This window comes from Lagenorhynchus albirostris, chromosome 1 (genome assembly GCF_949774975.1).
Source record: "Lagenorhynchus albirostris chromosome 1, mLagAlb1.1, whole genome shotgun sequence".
Lineage (NCBI taxonomy): Eukaryota > Metazoa > Chordata > Mammalia > Artiodactyla > Delphinidae > Lagenorhynchus > Lagenorhynchus albirostris.
This window is the reverse complement of record NC_083095.1, coordinates 122,216,370-122,240,164: the sequence shown is the minus strand read 5'-3', so window position 1 is coordinate 122,240,164 and position 23,795 is coordinate 122,216,370. Positions and strand designations below refer to the sequence as shown.

General features: G+C 49.5%; 1 protein-coding gene across 2 annotated transcripts in view; it reads left to right on the top strand.

Annotated features, from left to right (window-relative positions):
- DAPK2 (death associated protein kinase 2) overlaps positions 1 to 14,647 on the top strand; it is a 122,608-nt gene extending 107,961 nt beyond the window's left edge. The window contains exons 8-10 of one of the 2 annotated variants that reach the window (XM_060151503.1): positions 8,011 to 8,100; positions 8,209 to 8,292; positions 10,910 to 14,647. In XM_060151503.1, coding sequence (XP_060007486.1) covers positions 8,011 to 8,100; positions 8,209 to 8,257 — 139 coding nt within the window. In that variant the 3' untranslated portion in view covers positions 8,258 to 8,292; positions 10,910 to 14,647. Of the gene's footprint in view, positions 1 to 3,810; positions 3,989 to 8,010; positions 8,101 to 8,208; positions 8,293 to 10,909 lie in introns of those variants that run through there. The other variant, XM_060151514.1, reaches the window with a different exon arrangement.
- The last annotated feature ends 9,148 nt before the right edge of the window (positions 14,648 to 23,795 follow it).

Genomic DNA, 23,795 nt, shown 5'->3' with positions numbered 1-23,795 from the left:
ATGACGCCAAAATAAAGAAAAAAAAGCCCAGGATGGGAAGTCCAATAGGAGATTCCACATACAAAGCTGGGACACCCTCACTGAAAGGGTAAATGGGAAATAAAGCCACCAGGCAGGAAGGGGAGGCAAGGGAATGTGTGTGTCTCAACCTTGACACTGGGTAGAGGGATGGAAAAATCCTCCAATGAGAATAGGAGTCCCAGGTCCATGGTACTCGTGCAGGTTTGCTTTCTGTATTTGCACAATCAGTGGGATCCAAAAGAACCTCAAAACAAGTGAATAAACAAAACAACAACAACAAAACAAAAACAAAAGAACCTCGAGCAGAGAATCTAACATCAAACAGTTTGAGGCTGGGTGGCCCCAATGGCTGGCAGAATCAGTGTGGTCATCTTCCGGAACACCTGCCTTCACTTCAGACCGACAGTAAGGATATGATGCCACTGTTTGGGAGTTAAGTCCTGATTTCAGAGATCCAAAAATGTGCATCTTGGAATCAATGGAAGATGGCAAAGGCCTGTTCCCTAAACCCTGTCTGGAAGAACTGATACAAAAGACCCATCTACGAGCTCTCCAAGAATTTTCCTGCCCTGTTACAGGACATGATGTACCCATTTGGCATAAGGCACTGCAAAGATGAAAGGTCCCTTTGGCCAAGTCAACAGGTTTCCTAAGGAAAGGAAGCCCCTGACTGAGCAACTCAGGGCAAACTTTCTTGTGAAGGTCGAAATAAAATGCAATAAAGTAGTAAGATGTGGATGATGATTTGAATTAGGGAGACTGGGAAAAGGGAGAGAGAAGTGGTTATTTTAGAATCCTGGCATCAGCTTCACACTGTCCATACTGGTGGGTCCTCAGACGTGAGCCACCCGACACCCTCTTTTTACAGGATTTTACAGGACAGGATTTGTCTAGAGTCCCCCAGCTAGTCAGCCCCAGAGCTGGGGTCAGAACCCTAAGTGGTTTTCCTCGCAGTAGTGGAATGGTCTTCTCTGTGTTCGTGTCTAGTCGTGGGTAACAACTTGTCATTTCGATGTTTTATGAACAGACTCTTTTATGTACTAAGAGTTTCCAAAGACAAAATGAAGTGAAGTGAAAAATGCCCCCCAAGTCTTTCAGGGAAATCAGAGGAGATTGTGACCTTCCTCTGTCACCTGGCTGGTCCAACTCCCATCACCCTTTGGCAGCAGAACCTGATGCCAAGGGGAGCCTAAGGAAGCCTGTGGAATGCCCAGCCAGAGGACCTGCTAGATTCCTCCCCACACGCCCACAGCTGGCATTTTAACAGAGACATGAAGGACAGGGCAGGGCAGGGCCGATGGTGGCGGGATGGGGTGTTTCGTTGGTACCTAGACGGATGAAGACCTGGGGGACGCCGCTCTGTGGGCCGGCCCATCTACCGTCACAGAGGATCCTTTCATTCACCAGGCTGTGAATGAAAGGTCAGCCTCTGTGCTCTGGGCAAATGCCATCCTGGGGAGCGCAGGGTGAGCGTGTGACATCTTCCTGAATAGCGATTCCCAAGGAGGCTGGAGAGTCGGTGCCTGGGGAAGGCAGCAGTCTGTCCCTGCTCTGAGGCAGAGGCATGCCGCACACGATTACGCTTTTGCGTGGGGAAGGGTGGAGATGGCGTGATAACGTGGTAACCGGTGATTCTGCAGATGCAGGGTGCTGGCAGTGAAGGGATGGAACAGAGGAATAATGGTAGGAGAAGCCAGAGCCTCCTCTGCGAACCCCTTCCCCGTACCAGCCACCCACCTCTCCAGGTGATCTTGAAGGTGGCGACTTCCCACCTCACTCCATCAGGCAGGGCTGTGGGCCCTTGTGGGAGGTGGCTGGGTGCTCAGCTCCCACCCCCACTGGCAGCCTCTGTACATGTCTGTGGAACTGAATGGCCTTTTCTGCTTTGTCTGTGAAACTCTTGGCCTGTGGAGAAGATTCTTTGCCCCTGGAGAGGAGACCCAGCAGTGGGCATATTTGAGGAGCAGAAGAGGCCAGTTCATTGAACAAACACTGACTGTGCTCTGGCTCTGGAGGGAGGTGACAGATAAGGACAAGACAACCCCTGAATAGAAGACTCACTGTCTGGGACAGATGGGGCCCCAACCAACTGGGAGGTGAGGAAGGCCATGGTGAGTGAGAAAACAGGGGTACCTAATATTCCAGAAAACAGGAGGGAGACGAACTCTGACTGAGGAAGGGTAAGAGGGGTGGCAGAGGGCAGAAACATTCTCGGGGGGGGGGTCTTGCCCCCAACACTCCCCTCCAGGCTGTAGCCTTGTGGGGAAGGTACCAGGCAGAATTTGGAGGGATATGGGGATGAGCCCAGCTTGGTGTCAGGAACCTGGAGCTGTCAAATGGAGTTTAAAGGGAAGGAGGTTACAGAGATTTAAAAGGGGGAGACTTTCTCTTTTTAACTTTTTGTTATGGGGGATTTTCAAAACTTGCACCAAAGTATTGAGAATGGCAGAGTGAATTCCACGTACCCGTTACCCAGCTTTGAAGTAATTGAAAGCAAACTTCAGACTGACTGACCTCGTAAATTCTTCAGCAGGAATCTCTGATAGGGAGTTTCTTTTTCCTATGGCCCTGCGCCATTATCACACCGGACAAGATCAAGACTTATTACTTATTATCATCTGGATACACATTCTGGAGTCACATGCCCCTGCTTTTCTTTTCTTTTCTTTTTTTTTTTTTTTTTTTTGCGGTACGCGGGCCTCTCACTGTTGTGGCCTCTCCCGTTGCGGAGCACAGGCTCCAGACACACAGGTGAGCTTTTGAAGCTTTTCCTGGGGATGAAAACTTGCTCAGAAAACTGAAGGTCCCGGGGAGAAGATTAAAAGTGAGAGTGTCTCTATGCTGAGACCTAACTCAGAAACGTAAGGCTGGGTTAGGCAAGGAAAGGGACATTCTTACCTCTTTGCATTGGCTTGTTCAGTGTAGGGACAACCTGCAGGAACACAGCCTCTCTGCAGCTCTCCCCACCCAGGCATAAGGAGGTAGAGACTCAGGCCCCTATAAGCCTCACGTGCTCCTTTCCTGGTTAAACAGGGAGGTAAGGCCAGCAGGGCCCAGGCTCCAGCCAGCAAAAGGAAGAGGCGGAGATGCCACGTACAGAGAGATGCCACTAAGGGAGATGAAGGAGCGAGGCTCAGAGAGACAGTCCTGGGCACGAGAGGAAAGTGGGTGCTCATGTGTCCATGGCTTTCAGCGGAGGATGGGGCTGGAGTAGTGACTCAGATGGAGGTTCGAAAAGTTGCAAACTGTTGGCAGTTTGTAGAGGAGGCCTGATGTTTATTTATTTATGATGGTATTTTATTTTTTTAATAGATCTTTATTGGAGTATAGTTGCTTCACAATACTGTGTTAGTTTCTGTTGCACAACAAAGTGTATCAGCCATATGCATACATATATCCCCATATCCCCTCCCTCTTGCGTCTCCCTCCCACCCTCCCTATCCCACCCCTCTGGGTCATCGCATAGCGCCGAGCCCATCTCCCTGTGCTGTGCTGCTGCTTCCCAGCAACCAACTATTTTACATTCGGTAGCGTCTATATGTCGATGCTACTCTCACTTCGCCCCAGCTTCGCCCTCCCACCCCATGTCCTCAAGTCCATTCTCTGTGTCTACCTCTTTATTCCTGCCCTGCAACTAGGTTCATCAGTACCATTTTATTTTAGATTCCATATATATGAATTAGCATACGGTATTTGTTTTTCTCTTTCTGACTTACTTCACTCTGTATGACAGACTCTAGGTCCATCCACCTCACTACAAATAACTCAATTTCGTTTCTTTTTATGGAGGCCTGGTATTTAGAGAAAGTCTTTGGAGTGCCTCTTCTGGAAAGCCAGGGTCTGTCTTTATGCCTGGGAGGAGGGCTGCTGCTTCATCTCCCTGCCCTGTGGATGTCGGTGCTGCCTAGCTCTCCCCAGTGGACTTTTTCAGAGACACTTGCATCTGCATGAACAAAACCTGACTTGAGCCACAGCGTTCTGTCTTCTTTTCTCCCTTCCCAACATTTTTCTGAGACACCAAACATGCTCCTAGGAGCCTGGTCAAAATCGCCCACACTCTCTGGTATCGCTGAAGGACCACAAGGCTGGAAGGTGGGCACTGTTTGTTTGCAGAAAGGGGAGGGTCAGGAGAAGGCGGAACAAGCTCTGTTGCCTCTCACACCCTGAATTTAATCCAAAGTGTTGGTGCCACATTTCCTTCTGGGAACTGATCTCACTGCAGAATTTATGTCTCTCTGCCTTCATGCCTAGATGACCACAGTGTCAGCGCTTGGTGAGCCTCTTAGCAACCAACAAGGCCCATTGATTGGGAAAGGCCAGCCTGACAGGTTTATAGCCTCTTCCTCAGAGTTCATGCTGTTTTGTGTAGCATATAGACAGGGCCCTAGAAGTGACTGCATCACCTCCCATGAATGGCCTCTGGGAATGGTCCGATGTGATATTTTAGTTGGGCATCTCTGCTCAGTGGCTGGCACTGCTGGACCAGTTGGAAGGTGGGATTATCACTAACAGGACTCCCCGAGCCTGCCTGTCAGCCTTCCATACGTGGGGTTTAGCCATCTCTCGCCTCACAAGGGTGTCAATCAGTAAGTAGACAAAAAGAGGTCCCTTCACTCCCAGAGTCTACTAATTCCAGCTCATCAAACTGTCCAAGTGAAGTGCAAGAGTGTCCCTTGCAAGGGTTCGACTTGAAGGTGAATTGCAGACATTTGTGAAGTTAGAGGTAGAAATGTTCTGTGGGCTGGGAAGGCAGGATGCCAGTCACCTTGGGAAGGAGAGACTAGTTGCTGAGAGGTATGGGGAGGTGGAATTAACAACAAATGAATAAATATGGAATAAAATGTCAGGTAGTGACAGGTGCTGTGAAGAACTGGGGCAGAGGCACTGTGAGTTGCATGGGGCAGCTGGTTGCTATTTTATACAGGGTGGTCAAGGAAGGCCTCCTGAGGAGGTGACATTTGAGCAAAGACTAGAACAAGATGACAAAGTAAATACAGTAAGACCCGGAGACCTTGGGTTCCTGGACCAGCAAGCAGACCCATGCCATGAAAGCCACAGGGACAGGAAGGAGATGGGGAGAAAGTCAGGTTACAGAGGGACCCAGATGATACAGGGCTTGGGGTTCTTGGTGAGCCTGTTGGGTTCTATTGAGAGTGCCCAGAAGCTGCTGGAAGGTTTTTTTTTTTTTGCGGTACGCGGGCCTCTCACTCTTGTGGCCTCTCCCGTTTCGGAGCACAGGCTCCGGACGCGCAGGCCCAGCGGCCATGGCTCACGGGCCCAGCCACTCCGCGGCATGCGGGATCCTCCCAGACCGGGGCACGAACCCGTGTCCCCTGCATCGGCAGGCGGACTCGCAACCACCGCGCCACCAGGGAAGCCCTGCTGGAAGGTTTTGATGCCAGGAAAAGGCAGGCTCAGCACAGATCAGTTGCCCTGTGTCCTCTTTTGCATCTCTCTTCCAGGTGGGACCTAAATCCAGGGCTGGGCTTGCGGAGGAGGTGAGAGGCGGTTAAGGAAAGGGCTGGGAGAGCAAGACATGGCCTGATGGGCCCCTCAGAGCCCCCATCCTTTTCTCTTCTCTCTCCTCTCTACCTTCCTCCTTTTCCTCCTCTCTCCCCTCCTGCACTCTTTGGCCCAAACCACCGTGTCCCATTTTGGGGGAGTGAATAGCCCCTGGCTCTCTCGTCTCCCCTCCATGTCAAGGTTGCGTGCACTCTCCTCCCTGCTTCCTGACCTCCCCAGGACTCTGCCTCTCACCTCGCTGATTCCCAGGCAGAGCTGTGGGGAGTCATGGTGTCATGACAGCCTCCCGTGGTCTCACGGCTGGGCTGATGCAGGTGCCTGGGCCTCTCGCCGGTGGGGATGAGCAGGTCCTGGGACTTCGTTCTGGTTTGATTCTGCAGCAGCTCAGGGAAACAGTTTATCCGTACAGCTCTTCAGCACCCACTGTCTTATGCTCTGCATCAGGAGTGGGTAGTGAGGAAACATTGACAAAAACATGAAGAAAGTTCTTCCTGTTGTTGTCCACTAGTGGGATGACTCCACTGCAGAGCTGACCGAGAGAGGGGTTAAGTATAATAAAGGAGCACACACGTTTTCGTCATGTTGGGAGAGAGAGAGTGTTTCTTGGAAGTTATCTTGGAAGAGGTCATGTCTGAATTGGGCTTTGAAACACACAGAGGCCGTCCTGGAGGAGGGAGATTGGGTAAACAGGGAAGGGGCCTCCTGCCAGAAGATGTCAGGTCCAGAGCTGCCGGCCATATGCACTGGCTTCCACTGGCACCTGGCGCCATGATGAAAAATAAACAGGCATGGAGGTGTGCTTGCAGTGTGGTTAGGAGACAAGACCAGCATCAGGAATCAATGAGTGACCTCACTCAGCGGTCACTGAGGTGCCAGAGGAGGCACTGCTGTGAGGAGGCTGTCAGAGCAGAGAGAAGAATAGAGCTGGATGGGACCTTATGGATCGCCCCGGGCAGTTCGTTTCCTTGAGTCACGGAGTCCTTTAAGAATCATTGGAAGCTATTGACTCTTCTCAGAGGAAATGTATGTCTGTACCTATACACTAAGTTTTTTTTTTAATTGAGCTATAATTCACATACTATAAAATTCACCGTTTGAAACTGTACAATGCAGTGCTTTTTAGTATATTCACAAGGTTATACAACCATCATTACTATCTAATTCCAGGACATTTTCATCACCCCAGAAAGAAACTTCACACCCTTTCGTAGATAGTCATTCCGCATGCTCCCCTCTTTCCAGCCCTGGCAACTGCTAATCTACTTTCTGTCTCTGTGGATTTGCCTATTCTGGACATTTTATGTAATTAGAATCATACACTACGTGGCCTCTTGTGTCTGGCATCTTTCACTTACGATACTGTTTTCAAGGTTTATCCATGTTGTACTATGTATTAGTACTTCATTCTTTCCCTGAATGGAGTTTCCATTCAGTTCTTCCATGGTACGGATATACCACATTTTGTTTGTCCATTCATCAGTTGATGCACATTTAGGTCCTCTCCACTTTTTGTCTATTATGAATAATGCTGCTGTGAACATTTGTGTACAAGTTTATGCACTAAAATTTGCAGAGCATTTCAGGAGGTTCACAGAACCCCTGAAACCCATCTCTTGATTTCTCAATCTAGGAAAACCTTGTTTTACGAAGAGGCAGGAATTCATGAGGGAATGGACTCCTCACATTGGAGTCCATTAAATATGTCCAGTTTTTTTCGTATATCAATTACATCGCAATAAAGCTATTATAAAAATAAAATAATTTATAAAAAGATGGAATGGAGAAGACAGGAAGGCTATAAATAATATATTACTATTTATTGAGCAACTCTAAGCTAAGCACTTTACATCCCCATTTACTTAATCCTAAACAACCCTGTGACACAATGCTATTTATCATCCCCATATTACAGATGAGAAAACTGAGGCTCAGAGAAGCCATGCCAGGTTTCTTGGAGAAGTCAGGGTTTAAGCTAAGCCTTGACTGCCAAGCAGTGAAAGGCAACTACACATCCCATCTCCTCTCGACCCCCATCAAAGCCCCTATTTCCTTACATTTATTTTTGAGTGGAGTACTAATGCCCGTCTGCTAACGAGGCATCCATTTTGCTAGGCCCAGAACTGGCCCCGTGCACAGTGGGCATCGTGGGCTGCTGTACGATGACCCTTCCCCAGAGTGACCCATGGTTGAAGGACCTGCCTCCTGCTCTTCCCCTTCGGGGAGGTAGGGGCTGAGCCTCCAGCCCAGCCAGTGTGCACACCTGGCTGTGGTAATAATAGCGCAGGGGTGCCGAGGGCATCTCCGGAACAGCTGGACTTCTGGAGCCGTTGCCCTCAGCGTGAGGTTCCTCTGCGGGCCCTGCCCAGCAGGGAGGTCCCGGGGTCAGGCTAAGGGTGGCGTGAGGTCCGGGGCCCTGCTGCCGTCCGAAGCCCAGCGTCAGCCGCCATGCTCTGCTTTGTCTCCCAGCCTGTGGACAACCAGCAAGCCCTGGTGCGCAGGGAGTCCCTGGTCAACCTGGAGAACTTCAAGAAGCAGTATGTCCGCAGGCGGTGGAAGGTGGGTCAGGGCTTAGGGGTGGGGGCGGGGGCCAGGTGGGCCCCTGGTTCCCTCCGGGGTCTCGGTGCACATCCTCACCTGGCGGTTCCTCTCCTCCCCCTCCCTCAGCTCTCCTTCAGCATCGTCTCCTTGTGTAACCACCTCACCCGCTCCCTGATGAAGAAGGTGCAGCTCAGGCAGAATGAGGACCTGGTGGGTAAATGCAATGCCCTCTGATTGGGTGGAACTCTGGGTGTGGCCTGGAGCTGGGGGGAAGGGGGCGGGGAGAGGAGGTGGGGCTGAACTGTTTCTGGCAGGCTCTGCACAGTGATCTGTGTTCGAGGGGACCACTGGGGTAGTGCTGGGAGGGGGCGCTCCAAGGGGGCAGCATGAGCCTCTGGAGGACCTCGAATCCTTTCCTGGTGGGCTTTCAAAGGGACTGCTGTTGCCACTCCACAGCCCCAGCCTTCCCCTGAGGACCTGTAGCCTGCCAGGGACCGTGGGAACAGTGGACAATGAGACTGCCGGGGGCAATCCAAAATCAATTCCTGCCGATCCAAGGATCTGCTTTAGAATGAAAGCTTTACATTCATTTGCCGATTTTTCCCATTTCTGTTTTGCTTTAGATTGCCAATAATAATAAAAACAATACTATTTAGATGATATCTTATATTTGATTAGCTTGTTGCAGTTTTACGTACATCTAAAATGAGAGACTTACAAAATAATATAGTAGTCAAGAGCATGGCCTCTGGAGCCAGACTGCTAGGATTCAAATCTTCCACTTACTGTGAGACCTTGAGGAAATTACTTAACCTCTCTGTGCCAAAATGTCATCATTTGTAAAATGGGGTTAACAATAGGTCCTACCTCACAGGGTAGTCATGAGGATTAAATGATGACATATTCTTAGAGCCTGGCATTTTAAGTGCTCAATACTTATTAGCAGCTATTATTGTTGTTTAAAATCCTCTGGTAGACTGTAAAATGCAGTGCTGGTGCTACGAAATGCAGTGTTAGTATTGCAGCTGGTCGAGGTTCCCTGACAGACCCTCCCCACTGCTCACCGAGTGTGGTGAGGGCCCCAGGAGGGTCTAGGATGACACAGGTCAGGACAGAAGGTGACTGCCTGCTCAGGGAGAGGCTGGAAGGCGGCAGCCTGAGGTGAATGGGCCGTCAGCCCTGGGCAGCCTCAGGGCACACAGCACTTAGGCTGCATTGCAGGACCTGGCACAGCCCCTGTGCTCCCTGCCACCAGCCTGAGCCCTTCTTGATTCTCACTCTTGTCCGGAACTTGAGGATTGGCTTTGGCCAAAACATGTCCGCGTGGCTTTGGCCAAAACAACCGCGTGGCTTTGGCCAAGCCATGTCCCTTCTCTGGCTGCCTTCCTCATCTGCTGTAAAAGGGGACTGGACTTGCTCCCTCTGAAAATCCCTGTTAATCACAGGCAAACTGTTCTCCAGCTGTCTTTTGTATTGTATGGCTCTGACTCACGCTCAAAAGTTTCTATTCAGCAGAGCTCGAGTTATTTTTATTGTTATAGCCGGGCTTGGTCCAGGATGTATTTGGCTAAAGTTGATCTTGACCTTGGATTGCCAGCTGGCTCAGGCCAGGGGAAGGAGAGAGGGCCCTGGGTAGGCACATGGCTGACAGCGGGCATGCCTTTCAGGCCGAGTTGCCCTGGTACAGTGCTGGCCATTGGGAAAGAGGAACAGAGAGTAATTGAAAAGCGTATAAAACTCTTTCCTAATTTTTGTCCTTGTGCAGACATTTAAAATAGTCCTCTTTTTTACTCAAACAGTCAGCACCTGATATCAGCTTGATGGCTTACCCTACACGTGGAAAAGGAATGAGTCCCAGGGGACTTCCCTGGTGGTCCCGTGGTTAAGACTCTGGGCTTCCGCTGCAGGGGGCCGGGGTTCGATCCCTAGTCAGGGAATTAAGATCCCTGCGTGCTGCATGGCGTGGCCAAAGAATTAAAAAAAAGAAAAAGGAATGGGTTCCAGACATCTATTATTCAGTTTTCCCAAAGGCATTTTCCTTAAAAAAGAAAAGATACGTCCTTTTGTTTAGGAAGCATTAAAATTGAACATCTGACAATACATTTTTTTTTTATGACTTGCATTGTCTTTCTGAATTAGGACTTTGTTTAATAGTTCTAATAATTTAATTAGATGCATGTGGCGTGAATGAAAAAGGCACGGTGACCACCAGGGTGGCTGCTCCACTCCGGCTTAGCCATGTAGGAGCTGACGGACTGCACTTTACTCTTTTTCTCTTTCATAAAAATGGAGCACGGAAGCCATTTCCCTGGAAAGACTACATGGCAGGGCTGGCTAAAGGCGCAGCTTAAGCCAGTCAAAGAAGAGGGGGGGAGGTGGCCGTCGGAGTCTGGGGAGATCCCTGTGGCTATCCCTCCCCCGTTCTCTCTAGGCTGAGTTCAGGAGACCCACCAGCCCACAGACCAACTATCCAAGTGGTCTTGATTATGTGGCAGCCACAAAGGACACCGGATATAATTTTCATTATTATTACAATTTGGCCTCTTCTGGTACCTGATTTTCCCTAGATGCTCTGCTCTGCCTGTATTCCTTCCTCCTGGGAAGGCGGCCTCAAGGCAGTTGGTCTGGCCCCATTTCAGGTCCCTCCCCACCCCCATCCCACCCACCCCTGGTGTCTGGACAGAGCAACAGGCTTCCCCTCAATGTCCATCTCCCTGGTTTACAGGCCCATGACCCAGGTGTATCAGCTCAGGTTACCTAGCACAACCCCATTCCTGGCACCTTCTGACCCTCTTGCCCTGGGTCTCTCTTTTTTTCTTTCTTCCAGAGGAATTGTGAGAGTGACACAGAGGAGGACATCGCCAAAAGGAAAGCCCTCCACCCCCGGAGGAGGAGCAGTACCTCCTAACTGGCCAGGCTCAAGGTGGCCACCAGGGAGGCCTGGGCCCCGCAGGGCTCCTTTCTATGCAGACTCTTGGACCCCGCTTGTCGCCAGCACCCAGGCATTCTGCATCCCTGAGCACTTTGCAAGAGAGATGGGCATGCAGGATTCAGAAGCATTTGCAGGGGAGCCAGGAGACCCTGGGAGCTGTGGCTGTCACCTCCTGGGAATGCAGGAGACTCCAGCATTCCCAAAGCTCTTAATTCTCCACAAAATGGGCTTTCACCTGCTGCCAACCTCAGAACCTGGGATGGGGATGTGGACCTAAGAAAATTATGCAAATGACCATCATCATCATGGGTGAAGGTCAGATTCAGGCAGCTTTCCTCACAGGATGAGGGAGTTCAGAACCAGCCTGGTCAAAACTGACACCAGGAAGACAGAGGCCTCCCCCATGGGAACAAGATAAGAAGTGAAATGAATCTTGGGGTGTGAGGGACCAATCCTGTGACCTCCCAGAACCCACATGGAGTCCACGTGTCATGCTGGCCGACATATCAAACCTTCTAAAGCAGCCCATTTTCAGCCCACTGTGTTGTAATTTTTTTCACTTTTATTAAACTTCTGGTTTACCTGATGCTCAGCTTCTTTTAGGACTCTCCCAATCTGATTTTCTTTAGCTCAGGTGCCTATGACTGTCGGGGAGCACCTGGGGTGCTGAGTGGATAGCACCTCCGAGGGTCACACTGAGCCACCCGCTCTGGACTGCAGGGTGCCTACCTTCTACATCCTTCCCTAAAGGAGTGCAGCCCAAGAAAACCAGCCCAGATACCAGCATATAATGCCTGTGCTCCCTCCGCTACGACGACAGTCACCCCTGCTGGTGTGGACTGAGTTGTGTCTCCCAACCTCTGGTACCACTGAGTATTTGGAGACAGGTCTTCAAAGAGGTCATTAAGGTAAAATGAGGTCACTGAGGTAGACCCTAATCCAATAGGACTGGTGTCCTTATAAGAAGAGAGATCAGGATGCACAGGACCATATGAAGAGACAGTGAGAAAGCGACCATCTACAAGCTAAAGAGAGAGGCCTCAGAAGAAGCCAACCCTGCCAAGACTCAATCTCAGACCTCTGGCCTCCAGAACTATGAGAAAATAAATTTCTGTTGTTTAAGCCACCCAGACTGTGCTTCTGTGTTGAGGCCGCTCCAGAGAACTAATACACCTGCCAACGATGGCCAAGATAGGGGCAGGGGGCTTTATGAAGATGTGGTTGGAGAAGGTCAAAGAGGGACCTACAGGGAGAAAGGAGAGGAAAAAAAAGATGGATTACCTGGACCCTTGAGTGAAGATGGCAAGAGAACTTTGACAACATAGAAATCTGAGCCCTGCTTTCCAGGCCAAAAGAATGGTGGTGCTGAGCAGAAACCCAAGAGAAGACCCTTGGAAGCCGGAAGTAAAGAGGGTCGGGGTGAGGCACCAAGGCTGAGAAAGTACATGGGAAGAGGTGGGAAAAAGGGAGAGAAGTTGTGGAAGGTGAGTGAGGGAAAGTGTGCCAGGAAGGAAAGAGGGGAAGAAAATAAGGGTGGAAAGGAAAGGGCACGGGGAGAAGGGGAGGCATCCTTTCCCTTTGTCAGCAGCAAGTTTTAAGCACGTTGTGTGAGAGAGTGGGCCCGGCGGCCCTCATCCAGTGAATGATCTAGGGCAAAATGGCCCCACAGAAACGGAAAGGCAGTCCAGTTTCAGAAAAGCTTCCAGCCAGAAATAGAGTGGCCTGCAAGCTTGTTGAAGAAAGCTCTGCCGTTGCCTTGGACGTCCCAGTTCTCAGGAGGGTCCAGCTCTGTGCCTCCCTCCAGCCTCTGGAGGATAGCCGAGGCTGAGAACTGCTAACTGTGTTCAGGGCCCCTGGGTCATGGCTGTGGCTGGTCACATAGATCAGCAGGGAATGTTCTAGAACAAGGGCTCCTGGGCCCTCCTAGGAAGTAAAACGTGGTAGCGAGTAGGCGGCTGCCCTCCTGCTAGGAAAGAGGGCAGTGAATGGCTTTGACAAACCCAGTCTTGAGTTTGCAATCATGACCAAAGGGTAAGCCTTTTGGAACTTGTCTGGCCCAACCACTGCACTGTACTGAAGAGGAAACTGAAACCAAGAGAGAGGAAGTGACTAGTTGTGCTTCACACAGCAGATTCGTGAACATGTCTGACGAAAGCCCAGACTTCCTGACTCCTAGTACTGTGTTCATTTCTTCAGCTTGATAACTGTGGGAGACCTTTCAGGAAGTGGATGGACACTTTGCTTTGCGTCATTTTAAACATGCTCTCATCGGTCCTTTACTGTTGCCTGCCCTGTCATTCATTTCTGGAAACGGGAGAAACGGTCACACTTGCTTTTTTCCATCTTTGCGAAGGGCACTGCCCCTGAGTGGGGATAGCTCGGCAGCCAACCTCCATGGGCTGCAAGTTGGTCAGTGAACCGATATATATTGGGCTCCCACTGTATGCCTAGGACTGTTCCAGATGCCAGGGTTAGAACAATGAACAGGACAGACTTGATAACTTCCCCTACGGGGTTCTACATTCTGTAAAGTCCTGGGAATCCAGGACTCCGTCCTACTTACAGGCTGCTCCTCCCCGCTCCTTCTCATCCGGATTACATAAAGCCCTGTTGGCTGGGTCCCCCTCAGCGCAGCTCTCTGGGGTTTGAAGGCACCCGCTGGGGTTCCCAAATCCCTCAGGAAGCACAGGGCCAGGCAGTGGGCAGAGACGAGCCTTTGAAGATGTGCATCGTTTGAGGATGACTTTGACACCTAGCAGCCCGAAGCCAAGCATCTGTGCCAATCCCATACAGGGCCCCAGTCCCTGTGGCCTCTCGGCTGGCAGAGGGCTGGTGCCCTCCAGGTGTGAGGAAGGGTGGAACAGCTGGCCCAGGGGAACTAGGTGTTCTGGGTTAGTTCTGAAGAAGGCTGTGTTGACCAGCTGACACTTCAGGAGACCACAGTGTGCCCTGAGGCGAATGGAACATTTCCAGTGATGAGCTCAGTTAAAAGGCAGTCTTCAAAGAGTCTGAAGGTGCCCTGCCCCCGAGTGTTTGCCTGTATGTTTGCAGAATGCTGCATTAATATTTCACAAAGGCACATATAAATATTTCAGTGCTCTGCATTTTAATGTCAATCTCACGGGTTTTTCTGACTCCAGATCTTGGATTTCATTTGCCTTTTCCACTAGCCTATTTATTTGCCGAAAGCCTTATTTTGGAAGCAGGCGAAGAAGGCCATACCATAAGAGGTGAACCACAAAATCTCTATGAAAGGAAAGTAGGTACGTGTGAAAAGAGCTTAATTGAGGACTGGGATATCACAAGGAATTTCATCTGGCACAGGCTTATCGAACTTTCCAGCTGGTTCACAACTTGATGTCATTCTGACATTGTTCTGTTCACCGTTGCTGCACCCCAAAGAATAATTGTTCCTTGGTGGGCTGCTGAGAGAATCCCATTCTAAGCAGACCTTAATAGGCTTAGGGATTGGAGCCATCGAAGGGCTGTAAACAATGGTTAATTCACATTTCAAAAAGCAGAAACACAGTTGCTGACCTCTCATTAATAGTTTCTATTTTTCCCTTTCTCCCACTAGTTCCCTTTTTCTCTCCCCCTCTATCCATTAGCAAGTCATAATATATAGCTGAAGTACATATTTTAGTAATGTCTTTACTTATTGAATAAAATTTGTGTTCCCAGTTCGTAATCGAAAAAATAGTTGGTTATATTGTCTAGGGAGGAATAATTTTGTAAGTATTTCCCCCCTGTGGATCAGTGATTCTCCCCCCTCGAGCTAGAAAAAAATGAAAGAAAAAAAAATAAGCTCTCAATAATTTTTAAAAACCTGTTCTGTAATAGGAACATTTATATACGCTTTATTTAATCCTCTTTGTGAACTTGTAGGAGAAAGGAGAGCCCCATTTCTATAGATGAAGAAGCTGAGACTCAATGGAGTTAAGAAATTTGCATGCAGGGACTTCCCTGGTGGCGCAGTGGTTAAGAATCCACCTGCCAATGCAGGGGACACAGGTTCGAGCCCTGGTCCGGGAAGATCCCACATTCCGCAGAGCAACTAAGCCCGTGCACCATAGCTACTGAGCCTGCACTCTAGAGCCCGTGAGCCGCAAATACTGAGCCCGCGAACCACAACTACTGAAGCCCACGTGCCTAGAACCCGTGATCCGCAACAAGAGAAGCCACCACAATGAGAAGCCCGTGCACTGCAACGAAGAGTAGCCCCCACTCGCCGCAACTAGAGAAAGCCCACACACAGCAACAAAGACCCAACGCAGCCAAAAATAAAATCAATTAATTTAAAAAATTTTGCATGCAATCACACAGCTGGAGCATTTAGAATTTGGATTCCAGCCCAGTTTTGCCCACCCTGAAATCCACATTCTTCTCTACTTTTCCTGGAGAGACAATGTTGCATGAACAAAGCATCCCAGAGAACTAGAGAGAGCATGATACTGTTTTCATAAAGCTCAAAAACTATACTATCCTTTGTTTGGAAATACATGTCAATGTGATAAAAGAGTGTTTTCAAAGCAAGGCAATAATTATGCTCAAAATTCAGGGTGACACTTACCTCTGGCGGCTGAGATGGGGAAGAGGACAAGCGTGGGCACCAGGCTGTTGGCAGCGTTCTGGACAACTCTAAGTTCACGAGGGGCTCACGGGAGTTCATTTTTTTATTATGCTTTCTCACTTACATATGAGTTATCTATGGTTGTCATCTATCAAATTTTAAAATAATACAGGGAGAAAGTGAGGTGAAAAAAATCAACCCTAATGGTCATGAGATGCCACAGTGGACAGGACTTGGAGGCTGTGGTGACGATCCCCAAGTGTGCCTTTCCCCTCATGACTTAATGCTGGCTTTGCTCTGTGTTTTTTTACCTTAATCAGAGGTCATCATGCCGCTCAGTGAGAATGCCTCTGTTGTATTATTATTCCCATTTTAAAGAGAAGGGGTAGAAAATCCCCCCTGCTTTGCAGCTCACTTCCCCAGTCACCACCTCCCCTTGGAATTTGCCTAAGGATGCTGGTCTGAGGATATCTTCCAAGCCCAACTACGCTGAGTTTGCCAACTCACTGTCTGGTGCCTTCCTGTCTCTCTGAGTTTAATCCCAGAGGCTGGACAGAGTTTGAAAAGCCATTTGGGGACTTCCTTGGTTGTCCAGTGGTTAAGGTTCCGGCTTCACCGCAGGGGGCATGGGTTCAATTCCTGGTCGGGGAAGTTCCACATGCCGCATGGTGCGGCCAAAAACAAAACAAAAAAAGCCATCTGGGCCATTCCCCTGCTCATTTTGAATGGAGAGGAGGCGGTCCTGTGAATTGAATTCCTTCAATTCCCTTTTCTACTTCTTAGCAGTCCTTGGTATATTTCACTGCTTCACCAAAAGGCCTGGGCTAATTCCTGGTACTTTTCAGCTGTTGAATCTTGGCCTTGTCATTTCATCCTTTCTGGGCCTCAATTTTCTCATCCGTGCAATGGTGATAGTAACATCAATGTTACCTGTCATGAGTGCCTCGTTGAGACCCATTTTGTAAGGGAGGTTTGTCAACTTTGAAGAACTTCGCAAACATAAGGGATCTGTTATTTACATACCTTAGTTGTACTCTGAGACCACAGGCATAAAGAGCAACTCTGAGAAATGTAAAAGGAGAACAACCATGGCGACAGTGGCACTCACGCTGGTGCCCTGAACTCTGGTTAGAGGGTTCCTGGGGCCCGGGCACACCTCCTGCTCACCTTTTCTGCCCCAACACACCTCTGTGATGCCTGATTCTGCACAGAGCCTCAGCAATGGTTTATTAAACAGAAGAGAAAGCAGGAAGGGCCTTCTTCCCACATGGGTGCCAGAGGCTCTCAGTTGGCCGTCTTCTTCCCACCCCTCCAGAGGGTACTTGCGGGGGAGGCCGGAACAGAGCCCTGCTGGGGGCAGGGTGCTGAGAGGGAGACACTGCTGCTTTGCCTTTTTGTTCAGAACTTGTGTAGCTCACTTCAAGAGGCGTAACAACTCTCTAAACAAGTAGATGCAGGGACCTCCCCGGTGGTCCAGTGGCTAAGACTCTGCGCTCCCAACGCAGGGGGCCCGAGTTTGATCCCTGGTTGGGGAACTAGAGCCCGCATGCCACAACTAAAAAGATCTTGCGTGCCGCAACTAAAGCCCAGTGCAGCCAAATAAATATTAAAAAAGAAGAAGAAGAAGAAGAAGTAAATGCAGGACTCAGACTATTTGGCCCCTACCTTGTTTCCTTGTTTTGTTGTTTTTGATGCTGATTTAGTTTGTTAGGATGGCCATAACAAAATACCACAGACTGAGTGGCTCAAACAACAGAAATTAATTTTCTCACAGCTCTGGAGGCTGGAAGTCCAAGATCAAGGTGCCAGTAGGGTTGGTTTCCTCTGGGACCTCCCTCCTCGGCTTGCAGACAGACGTCCTCTTGCTGCCTCTTCACATGGTTGTTCTTCCGGTCACAAGGATCCCTAGTGTCTCTTTGTGTGTCTGCATTTCCTCTTATAAGGACACCAGTCATACTGGATTAGGGCCCACCCTCCTGGCCTCCTGTTAACTTAATCACCTCTTTAAAGGCCATATCTCCAAATAGTCCCATTCTGAGGTACTGAGGGTTAGGACTTCAACATATGAGTTTGCGGGGGAGGTAGAAGATGCAATTCAGCCCATAACAAATATTTCCTTTAAGAATTATGAGTTTTTCATGTCTGCCTCCTCTTGTGGGCCATAAGCTCTGTGAGAGCGGGACTGGGCCTGTTTGCTGTTTTGTGTACAGTGTCTGTGGGGGTTCAGTAAGTATTTATGGACTGAATTAATGAATGGCGTATTTTTCCCTGTGGATCCAAAACGGCAAGGAAAGCTGCAGACCTCATGCTGGCAAGAAGCCAAAACAGAGCCTTCAGAATCGGGCGCCCGGCAGCCACCCTCTCCCAGCATTCCTGTCCTGCAGGGTGTACTCAGTTTAATACACACTGGTGCCGAATAGGCCTACCGTGGGTCAGACTTTCTTCTGGCCTTAAAGGATGAATGAGTAAGCTTCTGGTAAGAGAAGGGGAAAGAAAGTATGGGTTAGTGTTCTGTTTGCTTGTCCTGACACCTTCCCATGGCTGAACTTTGGAAAGTCACCAAATGAAAGAGTAAAACGTCTCCTCTGGGTGTTGAAGTAGTAGTGTGATGAATTAGGACTTTACCATTTTTCCCCACCCCTAGCCATTGTGACCCTGATTCCAGGTCAGAGACCCAGAGGGCCCTTCCAGAGAGCCAGAGGCCACCTGTTGGGCTTGGAAGAGGTGTTCAAGGTCAGGCATAGATGACAGGGCAGGCTCTGGCTGAGTCCTTTGGAGGAGTGTGTGTGTGTGTGTGTGTGTGTGTGTGTGTGTGTGTGTGTGCGCACTTCAAGGTACCTGCATGTGCGCATCTGTCTCTGTGGGTATATTTGGATGTGTGTGTGTGTGTGTGTGTGTGTGCGCAGCCCTGGATGTATCTGAGTTTTCTCTTTGTTTCTGTGTATGTGCATCTGACTGTGTGTCTGGGGGTTCTGGGTGTGTGCGTCTGTCTCTGTGTGGGTGGGTGAATCTGGGTGTCTGGGTGTTGTCCAAAAGGACTCATGGGGAACGTGCCTCTACCCCAGGCTTTGTAGCATCTGTTCTAACACTGTCAGACCTCTGAGGCCAGTCTATTTGACATTCCAGGGGACAGAGTTGAGGACAGCCACATCTGCTGAGTCATAAGGATGTGGGCTCTGTGTGTTCACAGTTGGACATATCTCCTTTCACACACCCGGAGGGGAAATTTCAGACGGACTGGCTGACCCTGCATTCTTTCAGAAGGTTATGACCTCTGCCAGCCCCAGGAAGGAGCAGAAACGAGAATGCTCAGGAGACCTGGAGGTTGGCAGGGGGCAAGATGAGACCTGGGTGTTCCCCAGCTGGGTACCCTGGGTCATAGCTTTCTCAGGCCGTTCCAATAACCAAGCTGCCGGCTTTGAAACTGATTGATGGACGCTTCCTGGTGGAGGAGGGAGCCAGGGCAGATGGTCTTGAGTGATATAAAGTGCAGACCTCACCAAACTCTTAGTGCTGACCCTAAGAGGCCCTACCAGGCCATGAGCCTGGACTCTGGAAAATCCTTCTCTTCTCTCCCCAATTCAACCAACAAATAAACAAAAACCACCGCAATAGTGTGCCTAGCCACAATGTAATCAAGTGAGTCTCCCAAGTTTGTCTGAAATAAACAGTAAAAATTTCCCCAGGGTGAGCAGGGGCAGGAAGCCTCAGTCATGGGCTCCTTGATTGGAATGGATTTCATAGGTTCTTTTCCAAGGGCAGATAAAGAAGGGCAAGAGGGCATTTGTGGTGTGTACCTGGCAGGGCATGGGAAGTAAACGGCCCTTCCGAGAATTTACACGTGCCTGGAGTGGAAATGGGCACTGTTCCCAAGGAGCCCAGGCTGGGGGCAAACCCGCAGATACTCAGCTAACCCAGAGATGAGCTGCTTCCTGTAGCCCATGCGGCTGGGAGCACAGGTGTGGATGAGGTGAGGCAAGGGGTGCATCCAGGAGGGGTTGGTCCTTCTGAGAAGGCAGTATTCAAAGGAGGGAGGGGGCTGGCCCGGAGCAGGGGCCTCACCACTGGTCACTTCCTGTATTCAGGCAGTGAAGGCCACTGACAAAAATTCATGCCAGTCTACCATCACTCGCCTTTGGCAAGGTCCAGCCAGCCCTTGGGGCTCTGTGGGTCTGGACAGCAGGGCAGTAGGTTTGGTGGGGATCAGGTTCTCCTGGGGAGACAGGGGCCTGAGGAGGAGGTTGGGTGCTCAGTGCCTGCCTAACCAGGGGCTTCAGCGACTTTGTAGATGCCCACCCAACCCCGCTGGAGTTGCCCAGAGGTGACAGGGAGTTCATGATCTCCTGGCAGGACCCTCAAGAGTTGGTGTCAAACTGTTCACGTTGTTGCAAGTTTTTCTCAGGTTGAGTTCAAATCTGCCTCCCTGAAGATCCGGCTGTTGTCCCGGTTCTGTCACATCCATTTAACAAATATGTAGACAGAGATGAAAAAGACAATCTGTGTCCTCAAGGAATCCACAGACTAGTGACAAGGACAGCTGTTACACAGGGCAGGATGAAATAGGGGCTCAGCTGCGAGCTGAGGGAGGGGTTCTTCATCCTGACTGATGGGGGCCCCAGGAGGCATCCAGAGGAGGTGGCATTTGAAACAGGCTTAAGGGATAAGGGGATTGGTGTGTGCGGAGGAGCTGCGGAGTCCAGGCCAGGAAAAGCTTGAGCGAAGACACAGGGGCAGGAGAGAGCAGAGCAGTTCCTGAGGATGCGGAGTTGCTTGGCAGGGTGGTGACCTGGTGTGGAGGGGGGGGGCCGTGGGGGAGATGGGGGCTGCATCACAGAGGGGCTTGAACCCAGGCCTGGGCCTTTATTCAGTGGGCCACAGGAAGGCTCAGAGGTTTTGGGAGACTTTTATCAGAGCTGCGGTTTGCATCACACAAAGCGTGTTCCCCATCCAGCAGTGTCAGCATCACCTCGGACCTGTCAGAAATGCCGATTCTCAAGCCCCACCCCAGACCTGCTGAATCAGAAACTCTGGGGGAGGGGCCTAACTAACTGCTCAAACAAGGCCTCCAGGTGATTCTGATGCACTGCTTTAGAAAAACAACCCTGACAGCCTAGGGAGAGACAGGTGAGGTGGGCGGAGTCTGGAGGAGGGAGAGCAATTTGGGGCTATTAGTATCACCTGGGGGAGGCAGGAAGCCGCCTGCCCCGGGGAGGGGGCAGGAAGAGTTAGACAGATTTGGGTTGCAGTGCCAGCCCCTCACCTTCTAGCTTCGTGAACGTGGGCAGGGGACTTCCCTTTCCTGGGCCTCAGTTTCTGCGTCTTCAGAGAGGAGTCACAGCTGGAGAAGGTAGGAGATGGTCAACGACCATTTCAGCTTGCCCAGGACTGAGGGGTTTCATGGGACTCAGGATTTTCAGTGCTAAAACGGGAGCGACCAGGACAAACGGGGATGGTTGGTCACTCAAGCCCCCGAATGGTACCCAGAAAGAAGCACTGCTCAGGATGTCTACAGAGTGAATGCCGAGAGCAGGGTTGCTGAGGGGCCCAAAGCCCATTCTTGAGCACTTTTGGTGACAGCTAAAGTTGCCAATCCCTCTTGCTGCTGTTTCTGGTGCCCGTTTGGCAGGAGCCTGTCCCCCAGGCCTCTGCTCCTCTCTGGCTCTGAAGACCAGCAGAAAGGGAGACAGGGCCCAGGCCAGGCAAGGGCACGAGGCCGGCACCCCATGGCCGTATTGCTGGCCTGGTGCCGGGGTCACATGAAATACAATATGGCTGAGGCCTCCCAGCCCCTGCTGATACTGCTGGAGGCTGAAAATACCCAGTGTCCTGGCCTGGGCGCCTGGCTGACTCTTCTGGGTCAGGAGTCAGGGGAGCGACTGTGGTGTCTGTTACTCCACTAGTCTGGCCTCAACTGTGTTCTCACCACTTCGGCCAGGGCCCTCTGGGTAGGGGTGGGGACTTGCAAGCCCTGTGGCCTTCTAACTTTCCTACAGTTGGGTTTATTTTTTTTAATTGAAGAATAGTTGATTTACAATGTTGTGTTAATTTCCCTTGTACAGCAAAGTGATTCAGTTATACATATATACGTTCTTTTTTTAATATTCTTTTCCATTATGGCTTATCATAGGATATTGAATATAGTTCCCTGTGCTATACAGTAGGACCTGTTGTTTATCCATTCTCTATATAATAGCTTTCATCTGCTAATCCCAAACTCCCAATCCTTCCCTCCCCCATCCCCCCTTCCCCTTGGCAACCACAAGTCTGTTTTCTATGTCTGCGAGTCTGTTTCTGTTTTATAGATAGGTTTGCTTGTGTCATATTTTAGATTCCACATACAAGCAATATCACATGGTATTTTTCTCTTTCTGACTTACTGCACTTAGTTTAATAATCTCTACGGCCATCCATGTTGCTGCAAATGGCATTATTTCATTCTTTTTTATGGCTGAGTAATAGTCCATTGTATATATGTACCACATTCGTTATCCATTCCTCTGTCGATGGACATTGAAGTTGCTTCTATGTCTTGGCTATTGTAAATAGTGCTGCAATGAACATTGGGGTGCATGCATCTTTTCGAATTATGGTTTTCTCCAGATATGTGCCCAGGAGTGGGATTGCTGGATCATATGATAGTTCTATTTTTAGTTCTCTGAGGATACTCCATACTGTTTCCCATAGTGGCTTCACCAATTTACATTCCCACCAACAGTGCGAGAGTTCCCTTTTCTCCACACCCTCTCCAGCATTTGTTATTTGTAGACTTTTTAATGATGGCAATTCTGAACAGTGTGAGGCGGTACCTCATTGTAGTTTTGATTTGCATTTCCCTAATAATTAGTGATGTTGAGCATCTTTTCATGTGTCTCTTGGCCATCTGTATGCCTTTCTTTGAAGAAATGTCTATTTGGGTCTTCTGCCCATTTTTCAATTGGGTTGTTTGTTTTTTTGTTGTTGAGTTGTATGAGCTGTTTGCACTTTTTGAAAATTAAGCCCTTGTCAGTGGCATCATTTGCAAATATTTTCTCCCAGCCCATAGGTTGTCTTTTCATTTCGTTTATGGTTTCCTTTGCTATGCAAAAGCTTGTAAATTTGATTAGGTTCCATTTGTTTATTTTTGCTTTTATTTCTAGTGCCTTGGGAGATTGACCTAAGAAAAACTTTGTATGTCGGAGAATGTTTTACCTATGTTCTCTTCTAGGAGTTTTATGGTGTCACATCTTATTTTTAAGTCTTTAAGCCATTTTGAGTTTATTTTTGTGTATGGTATGAGGGTGTGTTCCAACTTCACTGATTTACATGCGGCTGTCCAGCTTTCCCAACTTGCTGAAGAGACTTTTTCCCATTGTATTTTCTTGCCTCCTTTGTCAAAGGTTAATTGATGGTAGGTGTGTGGGTTTATTTCTGGGCTCTCTATTCTGTTCCATTGATCCATATGTTTGTTTTTGTGCCAATACCATGCTGTTTTGATTACTATAGCTTTGTTTTATTGTCTGAAGTCTAGGAGGGTTATGCCTCCTGCTTTGTTCTTTTTCCTCAGGATTGCTTTAGCAATTCCAGGTCTTTTATGGCTCCATATAAATTTTAGCATTATTTGCTCTATTTCTCTGAAAAATGTGATGGGTAATTTGATAAGGGATTGCATTAAATCCCTACAGTTGAGTTTTTAAAAACAGGGACCTGAGGTGGAAACACCAGTTAGAAAGGTTACCCATGGAAGCTTGCTCAGAAAAGTGGGGCAGCTTCTTTCTGAAGATCCCAAGGAATTTCTCCAAATGTCTTGCTGGTCCATGTGCTCATCCATGGACCAATAATGGGGACTGGCAGGGATTAGAGGATTTCTTTAGGCCTGAGAGCCAGGGCCTCAGAGCTTGGGGCAGAGACAGCTTCCTTCAAAACTGGTTGGGGGAACTGAGGCCATTGCCAAGAGAAGGAAAACAGATATTGGGAGGGACCAAACGTCTCCCTCATTCTCTTCCCGTTTGCTGCTGGGTGGTGCTCTTCACCTAGTTCTGCTGCCGGGATGCCCTCCATGAATTCAGGGTTGCCTCATGAGCGAACTCTCTGGGGTTTGAATGGGGCTTCCACTCCCAACATGCACCCACACCTGCCCAGGAGCCAGGCCTGCTGCAGTCTCCAAAATCTGCAGGCCCTACTCATATCTACCCCTCTTCCCTGGAAAGAACTTCAAGCCCAGGCAGGAGGTAC